The sequence below is a fragment of the Pelophylax lessonae genome, assembly GCF_965119305.1.
Source record: "Pelophylax lessonae genome assembly, chromosome: 9".
Lineage (NCBI taxonomy): Eukaryota > Metazoa > Chordata > Amphibia > Anura > Ranidae > Pelophylax > Pelophylax lessonae.
The window spans coordinates 119,375,301-119,403,264 of record NC_138776.1 but is presented as its reverse complement, the minus strand read 5'-3'; the positions used below and the strand labels follow the sequence as shown (position 1 = coordinate 119,403,264).

General features: G+C 37.7%; 1 protein-coding gene across 1 annotated transcript in view; it reads left to right on the top strand.

Moving 5' to 3' along the window:
- PCDH15 (protocadherin related 15) overlaps window positions 1-27,964 on the top strand; it is a 1,730,880-nt gene that overhangs the window by 1,362,510 nt on the left and 340,406 nt on the right. Inside the window, exon 22 of the mRNA XM_082269384.1 lies at window positions 16,926-17,042. Within this exon, the coding sequence (XP_082125510.1) occupies window positions 16,926-17,042 (117 nt within the window). The remainder of the gene's footprint in view (window positions 1-16,925; window positions 17,043-27,964) is intronic.

Sequence of the window (27,964 nt, the reverse complement as noted above, 5' to 3'; positions counted from 1 at the left end):
AGGTTAGCAATCACCCTTTTTGTATCACATGTGGTTTGGCACTAAAGGGGAATGTGAGTAGATATTTTGCAATGTCTGCAAATCAACAGACTAATATATCCTGAGAAGCTCTTGGTGATTTTGTGACTTCCAATGGTCTTTTATACCAACCAGGCCAAAGTGTTTCCTCTGTTTGAAAACTATGGAAACTATAAAATTAAGTATGCCTACTCCTTGCTCACAAGTGGTTATCTATTCACCACTGCATATGAGAGTTGACTCTTTTGGTAACAACTTTGAAAGCAATTCCTTTTAAACAATACCACACCAGAATGTTGTAACATGAAGTTCTGTCACCCGACAAAGTCATTTTTAGTTTGCTGGTTCAGCTCTTCCTTTCTTCGCTTCCTGGATAGGTACAGTCAGTTAAAACTATGACAGTGGCATATACGTATAAACCATCATGGGGGCCAAGAATGCATCAGAAGCACTGGAAGTGTCTTACAATATGAGTTTGACAGAGAATCCTGTGCTGGCTCTTTCCACAATACATAATTTAGGAGTAGAAATCTGGAATGCTGACTATCTCAGTCAATATGGTATGAATGATGGAGAGTAGGCCCTTCACCTGAAAATCTTCCAACACATCTGCCAGTAATGAACATCAGATAGCAATACTCCATACAAAGGACCCTTGGTCAGATGTGGTGGACCCATTTGTGACTAAGTGGGATGTGGGATCACTATCAATTTTTTATTACCCATAAGTAAAACGTTTGCTGTGGTTGCTATGCCAGATAAAACTCAATAGAATTCTGGTAATCCTGGTGGCTCCAAGTCTATTGTTGTGCTGTTGAAAGCCAAGTGCTGAGGGACAAAGGGTTTTAGATGCAGTCATCCACAACATGCTTGAAAGAGAAGTATGGACTTAAAAAAAAAAAACATTTATACTCACCTAGGTGGATGTAGCATGTATCCAATGCTGCATCTGTTACCTCCCAGCTCTGCAGTGAGAAGTTAGAGATCAAACACCACTGATTGCTCAATTCTCCTCTATGCTCTAAACAGAGAACCTTGACTGTCAGTCTCCTTCTCTCTGCTCTGCCCCTCCAGAGATAACTGGAGCGCTGGGCTGTGGAGGGGGTGGGAGTGGCTAGTTCAGGCTGTCAGCAGATTACTAAGAGGCTGAGTTAGGTGCTGGTCCAAGCACCATATGACCATATGATCAGGATCTTTTCAGAGCTTGGACCGGTTCTGTGAAGTGAGCCGACAGGGGACATTAGCCTGCTGTTGGCTGAAAGTGGGTCACAGTAGTGCAGAGCAAAAAGCTTTGGCCTTACTTCTCTTTTAAGGGTCAAAAGACCATGTCTTATATAGTTTATCATCATACTTGGATGATGTATTTTGCATGGTGTGAGTTCCTAGGGGTATACCCTTGTTTTTTTCTCTGTTGGCCATCTCCTGGTTTTTCTCTACTATAGAATAGAGCAGCTGTTGACCTTAAACACAATTAAGGGTCATGTATTAGCATTGGCAGTCTCAACCCCTTTAAGACCGGAAGATTTTGCTGCTTAATGACCAGGCCCTATTTTGTGATTTGGCACTGCGGGACTTTAACGGACAATTGCGCGATTGTGCGACTCTGTACCCAATCAAAATTGATGTCCTTTTTTTCCCACAAATAGAGCTTTCTTTTGGTGGTATTTGATCACCTGTGCGATTTTTAAGTTTTGCGCTATAAACAAAAAAAGAGCAACAATTTTGAAAAAGAATAACAGCAGCTGGACATAAAGTGGTTAATTCAGCTCTCTTTTGGAGCTGCTAACGATTGTCAGCATCCTTATTCAGGGACCTTAAAATGGTATTGTTGTTGTTGTTACAAAAAAAAAAATCCTTTCAAAGATATAAAGGAAATAAATACAAAAAAAGTATATTTTCAAGGCTAAGAACATTTTCAGGAAGCTTCATGTAATGGAGATGAAGAGAGAAAGACATGTTTGAAGCCCTGTGTATAAAATTAAATGAGTGCGCAGGATCAGTTATGTGAATAGCTGCAACCTTAGAACCGAATAGTGATGAAGATATGTAGAAAAGAAATCAGGTGCGCTAAAATTCACTAATGTCCCAAATCAGGAAAAAGGTGTGACACTATAATGAGCGTCCCCCATATACCTGTGATGTGTTCCAGGGTTGATGTGCACTTAAACGGGTGTACAGTGAATACTATGTACCCTAGTGCATAAACATAGGTGTATTATGGTAAATAGGTAGTGATGAATGGATAATGTGGTATCAACATAAACCAACAAGGTGCACAAATGATTCAAAGAAAAGTGTCCAATATTTCAGTGATTGCCACCTCAGTGTATAGTCCATAAACATATAAAAAAGTGCATAAAGTCCCAATTGTCCCCACACAGGCTAAAATAGAATCCACTCAGTGGGTTCCTCTAGGTCCGTGGGGTGCAGATGGGTTCCACCACCTTAATGGGGATTAGCCCCTTACCATAGAGAAAGAGGTTAAGGGCGGATAGTCAACCCAGTAGTGTCTTGGGAATTCCAGGAGGTCACCGTGAAATAATCAGATAGTAAGTATGGCCTCTTACCAGATCGCTCAGACCAGAAGGCAACTGTCTCACTAATCTCTCGGTGTCTCAACCCAATCCCGGTCCACTCTTATTCTGGGTGTTACTCTCTGCTGTCACAGGGGAGGGCTTCCACGTGTATCTCACAGAAACAAAATCAGACCATAGCGCAGTACCTTTGATAATTTTTTAAACAAAAATATCCAGTGCACTTACAGTTAGTTGTCTACTAATGGTCACAGGAAACCGATACCGGTGTTGGAGAGGCCGTGGCCGCCTGCAGTGCGGTCCTCTGCGACTTGCGATGGCGATGCGGCGCTCCTCTATGATGCGTTTCCACTAAACAGTCGTCTACGGAGATAGGAGTGAGCCAGCATCGCCATCAACCGCCCTTAAGTATCCCGATATGCGTCGAACTTCCGGTGTCCGCAATGCATGTCTTCCTATGCGCGCACCGGAAGTGACTTCACAATCGGGTCCGCCTAGGAGACTTCCTGTCTTGAAGAAGGTAAACATCCAGGTCAAAGGCCAGAGATGTCACCGTTCTACTGAGCCTATCGGCAGCTAAGTTATAAGGCTGGATAGGACTTGCAGCAACCGGAAGCTAGGTCTTAAATAACTTGAACTGAATATATACAAAGAAAGGTGATCCAAAACAGGATATTCCATTCCATTATTGTACAATATAGCGGTAGAATATACTCTGCTAATTAAAATGTCATAAAACAATTAAAATCATAAAACAATAAAACAATATTAAAAATTGCCCTCATATTGAAGTTCGTCGCATATCGGGATACTTAAGGGCGGTTGATGGCGATGCTGGCTCACTCCTATCTCCGTAGACGACTGTTTAGTGGAAACGCGTCATAGAGGAGCACCGCATCGCCATCGCAAGTCGCAGAGGACCGCACTGCAGGCGGCCACGGCCTCTACAACACCGGTATCGGTTTCCTGTGACCATTAGTAGACAACTAACTGTAAGTGCACTGGATATTTTTGTTTAATAAATTATTAAAGGTACTGCGCTATGGTCTGATTTTGTTTCTGTGAGATACACGTGGAAGCCCTCCCCTGTGACAGCAGAGAGTAACACCCAGAATAAGAGTGGACCGGGATTGGGTTGAGACACCGAGAGATTAGTGAGACAGTTGCCTTCTGGTCTGAAGCGATCTGGTAAGAGGCCATACTTACTATCTGATTATTTCACGGTGACCTCCTGGAATTCCCAAGACACTACTGGGTTGACTATCCGCCCTTAACCTCTTTCTCTATGGTAAGGGGCTAATCCCCATTAAGGTGGTGGAACCCATCTGCACCCCACGGACCTAGAGGAACCCACTTAGTGGATTCTATTTTAGCCTGTGTGGGGACAATTGGGACTTTATGCACTTTTTTATATGTTTATGGACTATACACTGAGGTGGCAATCACTGAAATATTGGACACTTTTCTTTGAATCATTTGTGCACCTTGTTGGTTTATGTTGATACCACATTATCCATTCATCACTACCTATTTACCATAATACACCTATGTTTATGCACTAGGGTACATAGTATTCACTGTACACCCGTTTAAGTGCACATCACAGGTATATGGGGGACACTCATTATAGTGTCACACCTTTTTCCTGATTTGGGACATTAGTGAATTTTAGCGCACCTGATTTCTTTTCTACATGTTTGAAGCCCTGTCTGGGCGACAACCATGACTACCTCCCTAAATATAGTGGAATGAATGAGTGTAAATTGACATTAAATACTAATGATTCGTCTAGTCATTTAACATGTACAAAACTGTATGTTGTGGTTAGTTATGGTTAGTATACATTTTGAAATGTGGTAAATATTAGTAACTGCTTCATACATAATAGTATTCTACCTAGGTAATGTATTTAAAGTTCCTAACTAGCTTTAGAAAAATCATTTAATTTATATCACTGAAAGGCAGGAGCTGAATATGAACGGTGAATAGCTGTGTTTATGGTAATTGTCAGCCATCAGGTTTCATGGAAAGAAAAATTATGCATAAAGGCTATTATTATGTCATGTGTGTACACATTCCCTGAATATATAATTGTGCTATTTACAACTAACCTTCACTTATCAGCTTGATTGTGTGCAACCAATTTACTATATGAATGAAGAGCTAAACTTGTGTTTTCTTACACACAATAAGTAACTGCAGTCATTAGATAATACTGTATGTATTGTAAGTTAAAGCAGAATATGGAATAAACTGATGTTGATACAGTTACTACAATTTGATTAATTCTCATTTTCAGTTGTCAGCATTAGAAAATAGTGGCATTGTCATTGTTGTCTTGCCCTCTTTGACTGTAAATATTATTAGAAACAATTTAGCATTGTAGTGATGTGAGAGATCTCTGAATTGTTAACAGAAGAAGTCTGCTAATAAATAAATTACAATTATGAGAATGAATTCCAGCATTGTGGGTGTGAAAAGGAAGATCAGTAGTTTAAGGGAGGACAATACACAAAGAACTGCAGTCTCTGACATTGTTGGCATGATAAATATGGATCTTTAGTGAAAGCAGTATAAATGTTTTAAAAAATAGACAAAATATGGACAGGCACATTTTTATTTGGAAAAGTAAAAAAAGTAAAGCAATTAGATAGCGTATACCTATTCATTGCCAAAAAATGTTTTGAAATATACTGCATAAGTGGTATAGGTACAAGTCAAAATGTATGCTTTTTTAAAAAAAATATCTTTAAAACATCTATTTTTTCTGAAGCAGAATATGAATAGCATGACGTATTATATCCTAATTAATAAAAATTACACAAAGGTCTCTATAGTGAGTTTATTTTCCACAATGTTACTTCTAATTACCAAGGATTTTTTTGGCCATTTAGAAGAATGTTTGCATGATACCGGTAAGGCAAAATTCTTGAAAATTCTGATACGGTTACTCAGCTCTAGAAAACAAAAAAAGATGCTATTCTGGCAAACTCCCAAAACATGATGGTTGCTAGGTTTAATCTCTGTACTAGTGATACCATCTCATTTTATTCAAACTAGAATGCATTATTATAAAATTGTTATTTAGGTGAATTAATTATACCGCTCATATTAATCTGAAACAGCAATGGAGTCAGGTGATTTTTTCCCCCAAAGTGTCCATTTAAGGATATAGTTTAAATTTAGTTTTTTCCTCATAAATACAAGGGGTTGTATGAACAGTGATTCAGATTTAAACTACATTTTTTCTAATCTGCAGCAATTTTAATGGAATTTATCCTTAAAAATCAGTGCATTTAATGAATTAGCCAGAACATACTCTAGTTCTGTTAATGTTTTTACAAGAAAAATATAAATTATAATCACTTTTCCTGGGATTTGAATGGTATGTGAATAGGTAATGTGCATTACATGTTAAGATGTTTCTCTGTTTGACTCACTTTATTGGTTACATAACCCCATTACCCAGGTTGTCCCATGATTACCATTTATCACAGAATGTCCTGACAAGCAGGGAGCAACACACAATGTGGCACACAATTGTAGCATATTAACCAATTAAGCCCCAGAAGATTTTACCCCCTTCCTGACCAGGACCTTTTTTGCGATTCGGCACTGCGTGACTTTAACGGACAATTGCGCGGTCATGCGACGCTGTACCTAAACGAATTTGACGTCCTTTTTTTCCCACAAACAGAGTTTTCTTTTGGTGGTATTTGATCACCTGTGCGATTTTTTGATCATGCGCTATAAACAAAAAATTTTGCAAAAATAACAATATTTTTCACATTTTTTATATGAAATTCCCCCAAAAAAATGTAAAAATCAAATTTTTTTAACATTTTCAGCCAATTTGTTTTATGCTACATATGTTTGGTAAAACAAATTGCAAAAAGCGTATTTTGATTGGTTTGCGCAAAAGTTATTGCGTTTATAGGGAAAGATTTTTGTAATTTTTTTTTTTTTTTTAACGAGTAATGGCGGCAATCTGCGTTTTTTTTTTGCGGGACTGCGATATTGCGGCGGACAGATCGGACCCTTGACTGACATTTTTGACACTTTTGGAGTTACCAGTGACATTACTTCAGTAATCAGTGCTATACATATTCACTCTTACTGTAAAAATGACACTGGCAGTGAAGGAGTTAAATGTATTGGAGAGGGAGGGGTTAAGTGTGTCCTAGGGGCGTGTTTCTAACTGTGATTGGACATGGCTACTGGTGTAAGAACAGAGATCAACAGTCCTACATAGTAGAACCGTGTGATCTCCATTTTTGCACAGGGGAGAATGACAGGCGGCTTTGTTTACATTAGCCACCTGCCTTTCTCCTTTAACGGCGAACAATTGCGAGTGACCGGCGGACATCGGGTCCGACGGTCATACGCACTGACTTGTTAGGGAACGAGCCAGGGCGCCCGCTATTGGCTCACAAGCGAGTGACAGGCTAGTGACGAACCGGTATGTCACTTTGCCTGGCCGGGGCTGACCGCCGCAGTATATGTACTTGCGGCCGGTCGGCAAGTGGTTAAGTACATTTTTCAATTATTTTCCTATGGCAGGAAAGCATGCTTTTATTTTTTCCAGAAACATTAAAAACATTGCATATACATTGTATGGATTATACACTAATATCTGACTACTTAGTTTCACTCATACAAGGGTTACTATATTTTTGGCATCCATCCCAAACAAAACAGAAAAAACCTGGAAAAACCACCTGGGAGGAGGATTTTCCAGAAAAACGGGGGAGAGGGGATGTTTTAGATGCTTTGTATTTGAAGAAAAATGTGAAGCAAAGGGTATATATAAAAATGACAAACTTTTATTACATGATTAGCACAAAAAATAATGATAATACAAAAAACAGACAACCAGTCCTGCAGACTGGTATGAACCATTAAATATAAAGGTACATATATTTAAAAGACCTTCAATGCATCAATACTCATGGATATATAGACAATGGATGCCACACACTGTTGAAAAACAGATTGAGATGACGAAATGTTGGATCCCCAACAAACCCCAACGCGTTTCTTTTTTTTACACACCCCCTGAAGAAGACTTATTTAAAGTTGAAACGCGTTGGCGTTTGCTGGGGATCCAACATTTCGTCATCTCAATCTGTTTTTCAACAGTGTGTGGCATCCACACCGAGTTTTGAACCGACCCTCTTCCTTATACACCTCCAGGTCAAGAAATATAACCTTCTCAGTTTGGATGTTACATGTTAGGATGATGTTCTTATCATTATTATTCATCCGATTCATGAAGATTTGGAGACTATCCATATCCCCTTCCCAGATAAGGAATAAATCATCGATATATCGCCTGTAACAGGCTAACTGAGAGGGTGGGCTGCCAAAAATGATGTCTTCCTCCCAGTGGGCCATGAAGAGATTGGCCACAATGGGAGCAAATCTGGCTCCCATTGTCACTCCCCTCATTTGCAGATAGTATTGGCGATCATACCAAAAATAATTTTTCCTTAAACAAAATCTGAGACTCCTGAAAAGAAACTTCTTATGCCTCCTTGTGAGATCTGAATTCATGAGGGACCATTTTACTGCATCCAACGCATCTGAATGGCTAATTATTGTATAAAGTGTTAAAAGTACAATAACAAAGGACAAACAAAGACAAAACAAACAAAAACGAAGACAGTTGGGACTTTAAATGAGGCGGTGTCCATCCAGGGCCATATATATAATCCTATATATTCTATCTAATATGCCGACCCCATAATACCCTAATATTCATTTTATTATTCCCCCCCCCCCCTTTGCTTTCATATTGTATAAAGTGATCCGACATCAGCCGTAACCAATAAACTCGCTGGTGTGCTGGTTAAGGTACTTAAAATTTGTATGATAAATTCAGATCAGTAGTACAGTGACAGTGCATATTTTTAGAACAGATCACTGTATTAGTGTCACTGGTTCCCACAAAGTGTCAAAAGTGTCAGTTAGTGTCAGACTGTCCACTGCAATATAGCAGTCCCACTATAAGTCCCTGATTGTCGCCATTACTAGTATAAATTAATACAAGTTCCAGTATATATCTATCCTATAGTTTGTATATGTTATAACTTTAACACAAACCATTTAATGAACGCTTATTGGGATTTTTTTTACCAAAAATATGTACAATATAGAGAGTGCAGCGCAATTTCATAAGTCTCCAAACAACTCTCATAGAATATTCATATATGTGCAGAAATCCATCTCAGAGAGTCCAATTAATGCAGATGAAACTGGTGTGACTGGCAAATCCTTGTAAATTACATCAAACACCCAGGTGCTGGTATAACCCGAAGTCATGCAAAGGACATACAATAGGTGTATATAATCCCTTCACCACAGATATCTCTGCCTCTCACCTCCACTGGGTCTAAGCGCATATACACAAGTATACAACTGCCTCCGATGTATCCAATGTGAACAGCACTCCACAATACATCAACATATGGGAAACAATAATAAGAGATCTAAGTGCTCACTGTTGGAACTGCACACACTTTATTCATAGAAGAAAACCAATGCACTCACATGATGGTGGCGGATAAAAAGCATCGCTCTCATACAGCGCACAATGGTATGAAGTAGGTGAGGTCAGCATCTCCCTGCCTGTATCTGTCTTACTTCCAGGATGGCTTAGCGGTTTCGTGCGGCATCCCCCCGTACGCATTGCGTCCGTGGGCGGGACTTCTTCAGCGGGGCGGGGACAACCACTAACACGCCAGCCTATATATCCGTAACTCCACCCATATGTAAATCGCGGGACACGTTGCCTCGCAACAGCCCGCTCTCCTTCCATTCCGGAAGTGGACATCATGGGACGTCACTACCGCTCTGATTGAAGCATCCGGATGTCATAGCAACACCCCGAGTCCTCTCAAGAAGGGAAGACGCTTCTCAAGTACTTAAAAAGAGCGAAAAATAAATATATAAATAGCCCTCTTATCGGAACATCCTATGAGGCTAAAATTATTACATATATTCTCCATCCTATTAAAAGGATATCATATGCTATATACTGCCACAAAAACCATACCATCTCGGAACCACCAGATGGCAGGAGAACCTCGACCTCTCACCTATAAAATCCATATTACAAATGTAAATGCTTAATAAGTATATAAAACACCACACATGGCATAATAAAATCACCACAAATAACATTAAAAAGACATTAAAATAATCATCATGTTAAAATACAGTTATAAATCAGTATTTTAAAATATTAAAAAATACCTAAAATACTGAAAACGCTAAAAAGCCGCACTAAAATAATAAACTATATTATCTGTCGGAAATGAAACAATTTAGATCAAAATCTACATTGAGTCCTAGCGGCGATAAAACCTTAGCTTTGTATATCCAAAACAACTCACGACGACTCAATTGTCGTATAAAATTTCCCCCTCTCCAATGGCGATTGACTCTTTCTATCCCCCAGAATTTTAATCCAGAGGGATTTTTATGATGACATAATTTAAAATGCCGGGAGACACTGTGGGTGATTAGACCTTTCTTTATATTATTCACGTGCTCACCGACTCGCACATGGAGGGCTCTAGAGGTTCTACCTATATACTGCAGGCCGCATTCACATTGCAACATATACACGACCCCTTGGGTAGTGCAAGTGATCAAATTCTTAATCTTGTACGTTTTTTGCGTTGTAGTGGATATAAACTCCTTTCTCCTCTTAACGTTTCTCCGACAGTTCCTGCACGTAGCACACTTTCCACATGCATAGAACCCCGAGAGGAACGAAAACAGGCGGTTCTCCCTAGTAACCGGGGGGTCAACCACACCTGGCGCAATTTTATCCCTCAACGAGGGGGTCTTACGGTATACAAATTTTGGACGTTCTGATATAACAGGACCAAGAATTTTATCGTGCTTCAGAATCTCCCAGTGTTTTTTAGTGATGCGTTCAACTTTTTTGTGCTGGACATTATAGTCCAACACAATGCGAAAGTCCGACTGGACTTTTTCTGTTTTTTCATCATTAATCAAGGAATCTCTATTGAGGTTACCAACACTAGTGATCTCTTTTTGGATGTCTCCCTGTGTATAACCTTTTTCACGGAAGCGGCCGGCCAAAACTTCAGCTTGCAATTTGTAGTCCTCATCAGTGTTACAATTACATCTGAGTCGTGTAAATTGACCGCGAGGTATATTGCAAAGCCATAATTTATGATGACAACTCTCCAACGGTATATAGGCATTGCGGTCCGTTGGTTTGAAATAATTACGAGTTTTGAACCGACCCTCTTCCTTATACACCTCCAGGTCAAGAAATATAACCTTCTCAGTTTGGATGTTACATGTTAGGATGATGTTCTTATCATTATTATTCATCCGATTCATGAAGATTTGGAGACTATCCATATCCCCTTCCCAGATAAGGAATAAATCATCGATATATCGCCTGTAACAGGCTAACTGAGAGGGTGGGCTGCCAAAAATGATGTCTTCCTCCCAGTGGGCCATGAAGAGATTGGCCACACTGGGAGCAAATCTGGCTCCCATTGCCACTCCCCTCGTTTGCAGATAGTATCGGCGATCATACCAAAAATAATTTTTCCTTAAACAAAATCTGAGACTCCTGAAAAGGAACTTCTTATGCCTCCTTGTGAGATCTGAATTAATGAGGGACCATTTTACTGCATCCAACGCATCTGAATGGCTAATTATTGTATAAAGTGATCCGACATCAGCCGTAACCAATAAACTCGCTGGTGTGCTGGTTAAGGTACTTAAAATTTGTATGATAAATTCAGATCAGTAGTACAGTGACAGTGCATATTTTTAGAACAGATCACTGTATTAGTGTCACTGGTTCCCACAAAGTGTCAAAAGTGTCAGTTAGTGTCAGACTGTCCACTGCAATATAGCAGTCCCAACGCTTATTGGGATTTTTTTTTACCAAAAATATGTAGCACAAAAAAATTTATGAAGAAATTGGATTTTTAAAATGTTTTTATTGAATATGTTTATAGCAGAAAGTAAAAAAATATATATTTTTTTCAAAATTGTTGGGCTTTTGTTTGTAGTGCAAACAATGAAATCCCAAAGGTTATCAAATACTATCAAAATAAACCAATATTTGTTGGGAAAAAAATTACATAAATTTCATTTAGATACAGTGTTGTATGATTGCGCAATTGTCAGTTAAAATAATGTAGTGCCGTATCGCAAAAAATGGCCTGGTCATAAAGGGGGGTAAATCTTCTGGAGAGCAAGTGGTTAACAAATGTGTTAAATACAGTATTTATGTTTTGCATAATGTGGTGCTTAATTTTGGTGTTATTTTTTTACTTTGTTTTTTTTCACAACTTTTTTTTTCTTTTTACATGTTAACACTGCACCAGAGGAAGATAGTTCGGTAAATAAATGCACACAGAAATATTGTGAAACTGTGCAAACAATCTAGTGTACTTTCATTCACAGAATGATCTCCTTCTGGTGAAATTTTACAATTTATTTTCATTCCTGAACTCAGGGTAGAACATTTTTACACTGATACATTTATACTTTAAATTACTGGCCATTGCAGAGTTCCCATTTTCCATTGTTATTTTGTGCATTACTAAAATACTGGCTGCCTACACCAGGTAATAAATAATGAATGAGTGTGTTTTTTAGTGAATTTACTTTATTTTATTTACAGTATCTCATTTTTTTGCAGTATTTACCTCACATTTTTAACAAACCTAGGGCATTTACCTCACATTCAGTATTATACTTTAATGAATTGACTCTTTGTATTATCTCATGCAATATTTCCGAAAAATGAGTCAGATGATTTTTATATCGCATACAGAATCCTTTTGTGAATTGTGTGCCAAAAATATTGTACACAGCTGAAGTCCCTATCTATATTAGATTCTTGATGGTTGGATGTGAAAATACATTTTCCATAATAGATAGTTAAGATCTGTTGTTTTAAGCATTTGATAGTTATGGAAAGCACACTTATTTTATTGTATCACAAGGTCATTTTAAAGGACAGTGATAAGTGCAGGAAACTGGCAAAGTGCACACCATGACACAACCAACTTAATCTTCATTCAATTGATGTTCCTTTATATGAACATTAGTAATAGGCTCTACATGGTTTGATATTACCTGGTCTAGCATCATTCCTATTCGGGACCTCTCTAAATTGTAAAAATAAAAATAAAAGTGCCGCGCAAGAAAATGTTAAATGGACAATCATCTATTAAAAAACTAAAATGGTGCCGTGTATAAAGTGCCAAATACAGTTCAATAACATAAATAACCACATAAATTGGGTCCAAAATTGGGTCCAAATTATCCAATAATAACATGCAAATAGTAACAAATCTCGGTGAATCTGTGAAGATCGATGTGATATTGCTATAAAATTAGTCCATAAATATCCACGATCTGTTTAAATGAATCAGTGATATCAATTAACCACTTGCCATCTGCTCACTCGAGCTCTACTGTGGCAAAGTGGTTCGTTATCGTCTGGCGATGTAGACCTACATCGCCAGACACTCCCCTCTCTCGGCGGCGCTCGCGTGCCACCGGAGGCTCGCTCCCGCTGTATTCAGTCACAGCGGGAGTCGGGCCAGGGGAGGAGCAGCAGTGATCGCCACTGCTCTTCCCCGATCGTCTGGGAATCGAGTGGGGAGATCTGCCTGCTTGTGTAAAGACAAGCGGGCGGATCTCCTAAGTGACAGGCAGGGTCAGATTGCAGGGTTCAGCATAGCTGAACAAGCGATCTGTCCTTGTGTCACTCAGTCAATTCCCCCCACACACGTTAGTAAGCACCAGGCATACATTAACCCCTCCCTCTCCAATAAAAATAAACCCCTTCCCTGCCAGTGTCATTTTTACAGTAACAGTGCATATATATAGCACTGATTACTGTAGTAATGTCACTGGTACCCCCAAAAGTGTCAAAAATGTCAGTTAAGGGTCCGATCTGTCTGCCACAATGTCGCAGTCCCGCAAAAAAACGCAGATCACCGCCATTACTCATTAAAAAAAAAAACACCAAAAATTACAGAAATCTTTCCCTTAGTTAGTAAACGCAATAACTTTTGCGCAAACCAATCAAAATACGCTTATTGTGATTTTTTTTACCAAACATAGGTAGCAGAAAACAAATTGGCCAAAAATTTTAAAAAATGTTGATTTTTACCTTTTTTTTAGGGGGGGGGGGAATTTCATATAAAAAAATATTGTTATTTTTTCAAAATTTACGCTATTTTTTTGTTTATAGCGCAAAAAGTAAAAATTGCACAGGTGATCAAATACCACCAAAAGAAAGCTCTGTTTGTGGGAAAAAAAGGACGTAAATTTAGTTTGGGTATGGCGTCGCACGACCGCGCAATTGTCAGTTAAATTCGCAGAGTGCCGAATCGCAAAAAGTGGCTCAGACGTAAGACAGCAAAATCCTCTAGTGGTAAAGTGGTTAAATAGCAGTCCCAATCACCAGTGATCAATCAAAAAATATTTTTTGACAATCCGTGGATGAAACGGCTTGTCTGGTGTGTCTCTTGGGTTTGACTTACTCACTTTTGCAATCTGTTCTTTATATACATATTATATTCCTTGTAACATTTAAATATTTAAAAGCTCTTTTCGTATTATTTATAGCTTATTTAACTTTGGCCATGAATCACATAGGTTTTATTTTTAGCCTTTTAAACTTGCTGTCCATGAGAATATATTTTGCAGTGTGTTTGCATACAGACATTTTAAAATTGTTCAATCAATGCCAATATTCCCTCCCAGTTTAAGTCTTGGAGAGTAGCCCCCATCCTTGGAAAATGTGTTCTCTTAAAGTCAAGTGTTTTATCTTTCCATTATGTACTTGTTGTTTACAGTTAACATTAAATGAATTTATGATTCAAATGAGTAGCTATGGGACATCTCTGTGAGCGTCCTTGAGTGGCCCAGTCAGAGTCCAGACTTGAACCTGATTGAACATCTCTGAAGAGATATGAAAATGGCTGTTCAACGACGCTCCCCATCCAATCTGATAGGGCTTGAGAGATCCTGCAAAGAAGAATAGGAGAAACTGCCCAAAAATAGCTGTGCCAAGTTTGTAGCTTCAGACTCCGAAATACTTGAGGCTGCAATTGGTGCCAAAGGCACTTTAACAAAGTATTGAGAAAAGGCTGTGAATACTTATGTACATGTCATTTCTTTAATTTTTTATATTTAAATATTTTGCAAAAATTTCAAACAAACTTCTTTCACATTGTCATTATGGGGTATTGTTTGATGAATTTTGCATTTAAACCATTTTGAAATAAGACTGTAACATAACAAAAATGTGGAAAATGTGAGTCGCTGTGAATACTTTCAGGATGCACTGTACTTATAAATGATATAGGATCTTGGATTAAAAGTACCACTTTACTTTTTGCAGATGACACCAAGCTATGCAGTGGAATAACATCCTTACAGGATGTCTTTAACTTACAAGCCGGCCTCAATGTGCTGTTTAATTGGGCAACTGGGTGGCAAATGAGTTTTAATATTGATTAATGTAAAGTTATGCACTTGGGAGCTAAAAATATGCATGCATCTTACATACTAGGGGCAGTACAACTGGGGGAATCAATGGTAGAGACGATCTGAGGTGTTTTGGTAGATCATAAGCTTAATAATAGCATGCAATGCCAAGCTGCTGTTTCCAAAGTGGGAAAAATCATGTCTTGTATTTCGAGAGGTATGGACTACAGAGAGAGAGAGAGATATAATTTTGCCACTGTACAAATAGTAAGAAAAAAGTCAGACCTCATCTGGAATACACAGTTCAGTTTTTAGCACCAGTTCACAAAAAGGATATCAGGGAACTGGAGAAAGTGCAGAGAAGGGCAACCAAATGAATAGGAGCATTGAAGAGCTAAGTTAGTAGGAAAAATTAGCTGAACTGTTTTTATTCTCTCTTGAGAAGAGACTAAGGGGGATATAATTACCATGTATAAATACATATGTGGTCTATATAGTGAACTCAGTGTAGAGTTATTTACCTTAAGGTCATCACAGAGGACAAGGGGACACTCTACATCTGGAGGAAAAGAGATTTAATCTCCAAATATGGAAAAGTTTCTTCATAGTAAGAGCTATGAACATGTAGAATAGACTCTCTCAAGAGGTGGTTCTGACCAGCTTAGTAGATTGTTTTAAGAAAGGCATGGATTCTTTCTTAAATACACATAATATAACTGGATGCTAATATTCATAGGTAAAAGTGATCCAGGGAATATCCTATTGCCTGTTGGGGGATTAGGAAGGATTTTCTTCCCTCCACTGGAGCAAATTGGATCATGCTTTATTGTTTTTTTTTGCATTCCTTTGGATTACCTGGGGGTATAGGTTTGTGTATATAGGATTGAATAATTGTTTCCCCATTTATTGGTTGAAATGAATGGACTGGAAGTCTTTTTTCTACCAGACTAACTTTGTTATCAACAGCCCAAAAAAGAAGCTGCCACCAATGGAGACAGCCAAAGAGTGTAAGATAGTGTATATGGAGGTTTTCTATGTGTGTGTGTGTTTCTATGTTGGTTGAACTGGATGGACTTGTGTCTTTTTGTTCAACCAGATTAACCAGGTAACTATGTAACTATGATAATACACTGTGCATGTAATAATTGTACTTTATATCCCTATATTTGATGCAAGGTTACTATGGTTCATGCAAATATTCTGATTTCAGTATTTTATTCAGAAAGCCAAAAGATGCTAATCTGAGTGTAGTAATGCACAAGAACTTTAAGGGTTAAAAAAAAGTGGCAACTCACATGTGGCAGTAAATAGGAGTGCATGTCACAAATATTTGTGACATGCACTTCTATTTACTGCCACATGTGAGTTACCACTTTGTTTTTATCCATTAACGTTTTTGTGCATTACGATACTCAGATTAGTGTTCTCTTGTGTTAATTTATTTGTTCACAGAGATTTCTCTGAGGAGTTGAGACAAGCATGATAACCCTGTATGAACACTTCTGTACTTTTTTCCCCCAGCCTCGATTGTACCATGAAGCCAGCATTTAGTTATTTGTGTGCCATTCTGCATTATTCCTATTTTATTTAGAAATAATCTATTCCTTTACCATATGAATTTGTTGTGGAAAGAACATGTTGGTTGAAAAAGTATATTTTCTGAATGTGCAAAAGAACTTTCCTGTACTTCATGTCACATGTAGGCAATATTGAAATGGTTGATTTTTCCCCTCATGGGATTTATATTACATTGTATTAATAGGATTGGGAACTCTGCAGGCAGACTATGATAACGGAAAATTAATGAATATTCTTCATCTACTGTGAAAAAAATAAACAAATACTGTTTTTAATTTTGTTTTTCAGGATATGAATGATTTCTCACCTGTGTTTAGTCGAGCACTCTACTGGGGAATGGTGGCTCCAGATGCCTTAAAGGGCACAGTGATAGTTACAGTTACAGCTGAAGATTATGATCCTCCAGTAAGTCACAGTCATATATTAATACTATTGTCCCCAAGTGAGAAACCTCTTTAACCCTCATAAATGACCTAGCCCTCTGAGCATTTACATTGATTATTAAGAGTCTCTCCCAGCAGTAGATCTCATACATTTTTTATATTTGCCAACTGCTTGTCATTATGCTGCATTTTGCAATCATTTCAGCCAACCTGAATACATAAAATGGTCTTTAACTAAAACATCAAGAGTTGACAATTTTTATGTAGAATGGTAGAAAAAAAGAAAAAGCCAATAAACGAAATCTTTTTCCGTGGTAAATACATATTAGATTATACACTTATAACATTTGGAGTAAGTAATACCAGTAATTTGATAACATATCATAAATATTAAACTAGATTATTAGAAATGCAGGGTCTGCATATCTAAATACTGTATGTTCAGTATAAATTTATTTGTATACAAGTAAAACTGGCCAACTTATGATGTAGAATGATGTGATCAAGCTGTAGCCCTTAAAATGTCTATCTTAATTGTATAGTACAGAACACAGGACATACACTATTACCAAAAGTATTGGGACACTTTAATATATATTTAACATATAAGTACAAATGATAACTATATGTAATATATATATATATATATATATATATATATATATTATAAAATACCACCAATATACTTCCAAAGTCAACAAACAATGCCAAACCACAATAAAATAATTTACAGCAAAGGTGAATTACAGCAAGTAGAAAGCCTTTAAAGAATTTTGTATACAGTAAAAGGTATGCCATGCCTAGTGACCTTTATTTTAATTGATTAGAACTATATCAATTAATTCAGCTTGCCATGGTTAATAATTAGTTCTTCCTTCCCTAAGGGTTTAATTGCAGTAATTTATCAACAGTGTGAATAATTCACAACTGTGTTTTGTGCTCTGCACAGTTAATATAAGCTATAATTTACATCTTTTATTATCATTCTTTAAATATTGTAATGCATTAAAACAGGATTTTGTCTGTGGTGCATTAAAAGGAAAGCTACTGTAAAAGCAAGGAGCAATGTCATTTGGTTCTGATTATTTACAGAGGCAAAGTAATGTTAGCTATTAGTCTGATTGTATAAAAAGTTAAAAATTATTCATGTCATCTTTAACCACTGAGGAGGATTTGGTGAGGAGGTGTTTTTTTGCATCCTCACTGCCTACTTTAACCCCTTGGATCCTGCATAAATGCCTTCATTCACTTGAATGGGTTGCGATCGACAGGCACTACACATGCCAAAAGCAACAGAGAGTATAATTCCTGCCACAGCTATAAAGCAAAGCAACAAAGTTGCAGCATGCACATGCCCCTGCAGCTAAAGGGGTTATCATTTGGGGAGTGGAAAAACCACAGCTCAACCATAAAGTTTTACACCCCTCAACCTCATGTGTTAATAAACCATAATAGTGCAGTCAGTCACAGTATCTCCAATCGTCACCATGCCAGTCACCGTGTCAAAAAATGTGATAGGTAGTCATGAAATTAGATACATAATTTATGTTCCTAAAATGCCTGAATGTGCTCCTTGGATTTTGGGTCTCTCTTTGTGTTTCGTATGTGAAAAATTCTCACACATGTATGATATCACCATACTGGGGAAGAGTTTTTATTCTAAGTATGCCTATGCTGTGTGATATAAATATCTTATTAATTGACAACTTGTGTAAAAAATACATTTTCATTTTCATGCTGTGTTTTCCAAAAACCTGTGGCAAAACGCTTTCAAATGACTCACCATGACTGTTAAAAGACATGATTTTGTGGGTGTTTCCACTGTCCTAGTGCTTTTGGGCCTCCAAAAATTTGATAGGTAGTCAGGAAATTAGATGTGTAATTCATGCCCATAGAAAGCCCAAGGGTTGTCCTTGGATTTTGGGTCCCTCTGTGTGGCTGTGAAAAAGTCTCATACATTTCTTATCCCCATACTCAGGAGGAGTAGCAGAATGTCATTTGAGGTGTAATTCTAAGTATGCCTATGCTGTTTGTTAGAAATATTTTATTAATTAATAACATTTTGTAAACAAATATCATTTTAATTTTTTCCTGCATTTTCCAAAAAATCTGTGACAGAAAAATTACATTTTCATGCCTTTCAGAAAATACTTCAGGGTGTTTGCTTTCCACAATGAGGTAATTTTTTGGATTTCTCCTGTCCTGGCACTTCAGGGATTCAATAAGATGACAGGTAGCCAGGAAATTAAATTAATAATTTATGCTACTTGAAAGCCCACAGGTGCCCTTTGGATTTGGGTCTGTGTATAGGCTGTGAAAAAGTATCACACATGTAGTATCCTCATACTTAGAAGGAGTAGCAGAATATGTTTTCGGATGTAATTGTAAGTACTGGTATGCGTAGGCTGTGTGTTAGGCCTAACCAAAACGTATTCATTATTTATTTATACACTTTAATTTATTAAAATTAAAATGACAACTTTGTGTGGAAAAAAGCCAGGTTTATTTAATTTCTTCATTTTTCAAAAAATTGTGACAAAAAAATTACAGCTTTAAAAAGTCACAGTGCCTCTTACTAAATACCTTGGACTATCTACTTTCTAAACAGGGGGCATTTTAGGGGAATGTGTACTGCCCAGGTATTTTAAGTTGTATCATAAAATATATATTTTTTTAAAGTATCATTATAAAGACAAAATTGTACATACATAAAATAACAAAAAGATTGGAGTAGGCATGAGGTCATACAATACAGTAATCTATGTATTTCATATGAATTGTACAGGCAGAGAAAATATCTAATGCATTTCAGAGTCAAAGTAGCTCCTTCTTCAGGGAAGACTCTGCAAGTAATGTTGTATGAACTATGGTACAAAATCAAATATCTTAAAACATTAAACAATAACATATCTAAAAACACAATATTGGTAAGCTAAGCACAGGCAGTAATGATGTTCTCACAAAATGAGAGAACACAAAAAGAAATTGGTGGAGATTGGTGGAAAAACAATCCAGTGCCTGCTCACCTAAAGTGGATCCCCATTCCAAGAACCAGGAAGGGGGAGGGAGAGCAGACAACTCCCCAAAGGGGAAGGTGAAAGGAAGGGAGTTCTCAGTCACTCAGCAGGACCCATAGGGTATACATAAGGACCACCTGGCATAGATTTAGAGGCTAAAAATCGCATAATGGATCTTTACTTTTACCTATGGTATGAATATTTCTAAAATGTATGTACTGTTTTGTCCTTTTTAATGATACTATAATAAAAGATATATTTTATGACACAACATTGAGCCATTAAAATCCCAATGTATGGGGGGATTCAAATTTTTCCTATTATTATCTAGGGATGCTGGGTCACATTGCACGCTAATCTCTCAGCTCTCCTTTATTAATGCCCTTGCATTTTAGGGCCTCAAGAAATGAGATAGGCAGTTATTACATCAGGATTGATCAATATTTAAATGTACGTTTTATATTTTATAGTTTTTTTAGGCTTTTAGACTTAGGCTCCGTTCACATCTAGGCGTTTTGGGGCGTTTTTGGGGCGTTTTTCTGCTCTAGGATCAGCTCTCAAAACGCCCAACAAGACAAATCCTATTCATTTCAATGGCCCCTGTTCACATCTGAGCGTTTTGACGCTGTTTACAAAACGCCCAACGCTCAAAAAAGTACATGAGCTTCTTTTTGGGCAGATTACAGGCGTTTTCCATTGATCTCTATTCAATTTAAAAACGCCTGCACAAAAATCGCGGTAAAAATCGCGGTAAAATCGCGGTAAAAAACGCCGCAAAAATCGCGGTAAAATCGCGGTAAAAAACGCGCGAAAAACGCTACGCTCAGGTGTGAATGTAGCCTTACACAAATTCTAAACAATATACACCAATTTGTTTGTTTTTGTTCAACAAATAAATGTAGCAGAATACCTTTTGGCCCAAATTTATGAAGAAAGATTATTTATTTGCAAAGTTTTCTAAGAGAAACTAAGTATGTAGTTTATAAAAAAAACGAAGGAAATGCGCTAGTTTATCATAAATTACATATTACCATAGTGATTACGCTATCTTTATATATACTGAATGGATGACAGCAGCGGTTTGAATTCATCCCTGTGACATCTTGGATTTTCCCATATGCGTAATCTGATTCCCTGTAATAGGGGTCAATTAGGTCTGGTGAGTGCATAAAGTGTCTGCATGCTGGTGGAGAGGAACCTTTACTATACTTCACGTGTGTAATATATACATGGACTTCACAATTTTTATGTATTTTTTATAATTGAAATGAAGATGTATGTATTTGTTTATTCACTATGGTGATATGCAATTTATGATAGAAGAGCATGGTTCCTTTGTTTCTTTTCTTGTTATAGGTGTTTTTACACTTTACAACACGCAGCTCTCTATTGTAGTTTATTCATTTTTTTTTTTTTTTTTTGTTATTGATCTGCGCAGGTTTGGAACCTATTGGTTCCTATATTTTTCTAAGTATGTAGTTAATCAATGAAAAAAAAATCTAATTGAGCATCTCATAGCTCCTTTAGTTTTGGTCCACAGAGAAAAGCAACAACCCTCTTCCCCTACATTCCCTCAGGCAACAGCTGAACATTTTGTCATATAGAAGGAAATAACAATTTTCAAATTCTCCAAGGATATTCAGATCCATTCTCTGGATCAAAATATTGCCATATTTGCTTTTACTAGACAGTTTTTTTTTGCATATCTTGTTTTTTTTTTTTTTCTCTTTTTATTATTTTACCAGTAAATACTATAATGGTGACAGTTTTTGCAGTTTAATAATAGTTTTTTTTCTCTTTTTGTAAGAAATATTGCTATTTTTCTGATGCTGTAAGAACACCACATGAGAGAATGTCAGACATATATTGTACATTGTTAGAAGTTTTTATTTATTTATTTATTTATTTATTTTGATACTGATAGAACACCAGTTGAAAAACTGCTAGACATATAAAAGCAGTGGGGAATAAAAGTTTTAGCCTGTAGTTTTGAGACTGCATGTTTCAGTAAAGTAAAATGATGCCACTGATGAATGCCATGTAATTATGACCACCTCCTTACAAAGCTAAAACCTCCAAACAACCATTCTGCTGCAATCTATTAGCAGGGGGTGTAATTGAACTGTTAGCACTACAATCAACCTTATGCATAATGCTCTTAGATTATGTACCATAAAAACTGAAATTTTACTAGACTCTACTTTCAAAATGTACAGCAATCTTTCAAATGACCAATTACTAATTCATTTACTTTAATTTTTTTTTACTGATAAACATGAAATATGTTCACTAGTAAAGCTTTTGTTTTATGCATTTTTAAAGCTTGATTATTAAAGTGCAAGGATGTACAGTAATCTGAAGCTTTTTTAATGAGCTGGTCATAAAAGATTACTGAACTGCAGACTTTTACTCTTACAATTTAGTTAAGATCAAGCTGTTTCCAAAATTAACATAACTCTTAAAGGAAAATATGCATTTATTTCTAGGTGCTGGGGGAGAAGTATGAGTTGACTGCCAAAGTGCACTGAATACATTGCCCCAATAATTTTAGAAATTCTTCAGTACATTTTTATTTTTATAAAAAGATTCAAAAGGCATTTTCCTGTAGCTAACTGTACAGTGACCTATTACTCCAAGGACAAAATGTAATATCTGAAGCTTACCAGTTGTTAGGTGTGGTGGTTTCAGACATTTTTTTTAGCAAGTACAAAATATATGTGTTGATTTTGCCAGAAATCCAGTGCCCTTGTCACTCCCTGTGAGCTGAAGATAATTTTATATTACTTCCGTAAACGACTAATATCCTCATCCCCATGCATGTAATGAAGATGAACATAGGGCAAACATGTTTTAAGTTCACCCTGTGTGACAACCATGGTTCGTTCCATAGATACAGTGAAATGAGTAAGCATAGCTGCCCATAGACAGGAAGTGTGCTAATCAGAAGATTACCAGGTAAAAGCAAGGAAAAAATCCTTAAAAACATAAATCTAATGCAGCTACCTGATCTAGGGATTAGTGAGCTTAAATATATTCAAGATTAACTCAGCTTTTGCTATTGCTTTAAGTCATTTTTCTCTTTTATTTTGGCCAAGCTAGCCCAAACAAACTATTTACTTTACTAAAACATGCAGCCAGTATCAACTCTATATAAATGGTATGTAGCCTCAGCTATAACAGTAATCAGGTCTGAGTTCAGGCAGCAATATTGGGACTCTCGTCCAGTCCTGAAACTAACTGAGGCAGCCTGAGTACTGTTCAGCCATTCATAGAAAACCTTGTACTTTATTAGTCAACACATGTTTTTTTTTTTCAATAAAGCACTCCTTGTTTGTTAAAAAAAAAATAATGTGCTTCCTCTGAATTACTGAGGTGAATATCGTGATATCATCTGTCCACCACTTCACCTCAGCCAGCTAGAGAAAGCCTTGTATTCAATAATAAAATATAAGGCTTCCTCTGAATGGCTGAGCAGAGATGTGAGCGGAAAGGGTATTATGACCTATCATAGTGATCAAATGAATACATATAAACAAAATGGTCATGAATGGATTCCATTCAGGATTGCTTGCTTACTATTGTGATGCTGTAAGTGGTCCACCAGTATCACATGGTACCTGGTACCCTGTACCATGTGATCAGCTGTAGCCAAACACAGATCAAAATAGTAAGCAAGCTGCCATGAATAAAAGCCATTCATGACAGTTAAAATGCAATGAATTACAGTTATTAGCAATAACAGTGTAAAAAAAAAAGTAACCCCCCCCCCTCCACTGGGCATTTAGTCTTGGTGCATGAGGCTTGTGTTTAGTTGAGGGTAGAAATAAGTCTGTAAAACTCTATAGCAGGCTTCTTTTGACAGATTTTCTTTTTAGGCAGTATGCAACAAAGGACAATTGCCCAGAACGCAGACTGGTTGCATTCATCCCCGAGTGCATACTGCCCTAAACGGTGGTACATCTGGGGGCACTATCCAGCCTTGTCCAGCCACAGCAGCTGTCAATATTTCATAGAGTTTGACAGGCTGCCAGCAGCAGGGCTAAACAGTGCACCTGCACCCACAGCTAAATGCCTGAGATCAATGCACTGGAGCTAAACGCCAAATGTACGCTGGACATTAACACTGTCCATGGTTTCAAGCTCTGGCTTTGAGTTGAGTTTTATAGATAAAAAAGCATGCACTAATGAAAGGAGCACAAGACCAAAGGATAAAAGAGTCAAAAAGTAATTGATTCATTTATACTAAAAAACAGTCAACACATCTCAGGAGTCACTGAAAACTCTCCCTTCAACAGGGCTTCAGTTAAAATAAGAGCCTTGAATGGACTCAAAATAGAGCTTTCCTGTGTGAATCTGGTTAGGTAAGCTAGTTACTGGCTAACAGTATTTGCGTCAGCAATCAGGTCAAGCTTGATTATCTGGATTGCTGATCCAGCAACTAGCTTCCCCATACAATATCACACAGGAAAGCTATATTTTGAGTCCATTTAAGGTTCCTATTTTAACTGAAGCACTGTTGAAGGGAAAGCTTTCTCTGACTGCCAAAACATGTTGGCTGTTTTTTTAATATAAACCAATAAATTAATTTGGACTCTTTTATTCCTTTTTCTTGTGCTTTTTCCATTAGCACATGCTTTTCCTTGTTATCTGCCGGGGGAACCAACTGGAGGGTAGCCTTGTCTGTTGTAAACAGTCTAACCTGAGCCAGTGAGCCCTGAAATGTTTCTGTCCTCTCACCACTTTGTATGAACTCACTTTGAAGTCCCAGTGCCTCTTGGATGTGTTTTTGATCATAAGTGCAGAAATAGGTTTGACAGATAAGTGCCACAGGGAAGGGGCTTTTTGACCATGGTGCTTTTGACCTTTGCAGGGAAATTATTGGTATTCATTCACCCATCAGAAGATACTTCAGTTTTTCTGTTCTTTCAGGACCTGTTAGCTGCCATATGGCCTTCATATGCTCCAAATCCACAGTGCTATCTGTGGTGTGTTTGCCCAAAAGGGATTTGAATTTTGATATCAAAACCAAAGAGACATTCATTTCTATCAGCTCCAACAACAACACAGCTAGTCAGAAACATATTCATGTAAAAGAGAGAGCCTTGGTTCAAAGGACTATATCATCATATACTTTTTTTGACGGTTAAAGATAACATTTAGAACACAGCAGTTAGTTTAGATATTTTAATCTTTTCATTGAGGTGTGTTAGCTTGATCTGACGTGTAGTTATTCTTGTGGTTTGGTACAAACATATCCATAGAAGGCTGAAGAGAGGTCCTCTTCAGCCTTAACTAATCTCCGGCTCCCAAGTGCTGCTACAAGGAGTCAGGATGTTGTCCACATGAAGTTAACAATGTTGATTAAGTGATACTTGAGCAGAGTGCTGCTGCAGTTTGGAATAAGGACATGAAGTGGATGGAAAAATAGCAATGCTGTACAGTATTTCCCAATTTAGAATATGTACAAAAAACTGATAAATATTTATTTATTAGGTTTCTTTAATTAAATAGGGATGTTAAAGTCATGCATCCTCCATTCCAACCTATGTAAAACCCCATTCCATTTGATCTATTTATTTACGGAGACAGCAACGTGAAGTATCCTATAATGTCTAAACAATAAGCAACTTTCATAATTTTAATGCCTTTAAATGATAAAAGATGCAATCTGGTTTTTAGATGTTACTAAATAGCATACAACATCATTGCTAATTGCCAATGGCAAAACTTTCACAGCAGCTACACAAGTGGCTACTTTGGGACCTGAGCAGGAGGGTGTACAGGAATCAGGGGCAAACTGGGCTTGGCAGCATATGGCTCCATTGGGAGTTTAGATTGCCAACTATACTGCTTCCTATATTCATAAAAAGGAAGGACTACTGTCTACCAAGGAGGTCACACTTGTGGAACACTTCGGTTACAGCTTTTTTGAAAAATACCACATTACAAACAAGAGGCAACAGTAAATTGGCCTTCACCACACCTAATTTAAAATAAGGTAAAGACAACGTAGTGTAAAAGGGATATGCATGCAATCATTCATACACACAGTCACTCTCAATACAATTGAGGACTCAAGAAGAGGTATTCCTGCAGTAAGAATGGCACCATTTCTCATCTGAGATAACAAGTAAAGCTCAATTTCGTCCCTGAGATCATGTATTGTACTGGTCCAGGGCTCTGAATTAGCAGAGTGTTTGAGGTATGGCTGTGCGTCAGATGGAATAGCAGGTGGGTACAGGATATTCCTAAGTTGCCAAAGAGACGGGAATTTTAGGGGGAATATAAATCCCCTCCACCTACAAAGTACAAAAAATATCATAACAATATAATGATCTGCTGTTGCATGGAGAATGAAGAGGGCGTGTGAGATTGCATAGCATCTAGTGGTAAGTGGTTATTATTACATTGACCTAAGGATATTTAGGCCGCTGTCTGCAAACCCCTCCTCGCTTTGAAAAAGTTAGCATGGATTGGCTAACGAAGCACGTCAGCGTGTCATCATCACATACATGAAGTCCTTCTTTGGACAGCAGCTGTGAGCATGCACAGGGGGTGAGGTGGAAGCCGAATGCAGCATGGACTAGTGGATGGTCGGATGCCAGTGCCGAGTGGATATGAGCAAAGTGGCAACCTATGAAACAGGAGATGTCTGCATGCAAGAGGTGGTGAGCAATTCCCCCAGCTTTTACTCCCTAGAGTCAATCCCTGTCTGGCTCAATTGGTATCTAGGACTGACCCACCCAGCTGCACCCTATAGCATCCTGACCACTGCATTTCCATTACCCATCTAGGAGTCCCAGTTCCAATTTCCTGGCAGAAGATTACAATGAATTGCTGTATAGCATACTTTCAGTTGGAAATGTATTGAATTCCTGTCTGGTGATGGCAACTTAGGAATCTCCTATACCCACCTGCTATTCCATCTGACACACAGCCATACCTCATACATTCTGCTAATTGGGAGCTCTGGACCAGTACAATACATGATCTCAAGAATGAACTTGAGCTTTACTTGTTACCTTAGATGAGGAATGATGCCATTCTTACTGTAGGAATACCTCTGCTTGAGTCCTAAATTTTATTGAGAGTGACTGTGTGTATGAATGATTGCATTCACAGCTGCCTACCCCCTTTAGACTATGTTGTCTTTATTTTATTTGAAATTAGGTGTGGTGAAGGCCAATTTACTGTTGCCTTAAGTTTGTATTATGGTATTTTTCAACAAAGCTGTTTTTTACTTCAACCAAAGTGTTCCACAAATGTGACTTTCTTGGTAGACAGTAATCCTTCCTTGCTTGTTCTGGTCACGTGGACTGCACTGATTTACTAACAGACGTTTCTGTTTTTTGGTGAGAGGTTAATATAGTTGCGACCGTTTCCAGTAATTTAGCTATCACTACTTTAATTACACAGTCGATCCGAGATTGTATTTTCTATTATTTTTGCTTCCTATATTCTGGTGCCAGAAAGCTCATTACAACACTTGTTGCTGGTAAAATATATCAAACCAGTGGAGTCCCAGCACAGGAGAGTGGAAATCTATCCCGACTTTCTGTTTCAGGTCATTTCACAGTGTGCTTTATGATGCCACTAGGTAGGGGTCCAATTAAGTTGTGGAAGAAGTAAGGCAAAATTTGGGCTCATCTGAGGTATTGAGGGGCGATGGGGGGCTTATCCGAGGTCTGAAGGGGTTTTAAGGGGAAAGGGGGAGGGCTGATCTGAGATCTGAAGGGGTTTGGGAGGAAAGGGAGAAATAAGAGGGCTGATCTGAGAAGGGGGGGGGTGGTTATCACAGTTCTGTTGGTACTCACACTGCTGATTGCAAGACAGATTTCCTTTTTCTTTTCTGATTCCACATCTTTAATTACTTATACTAATACCAGGAAATGTTTCCAACAACCAACTCTAGGCTACTTTTTAAACC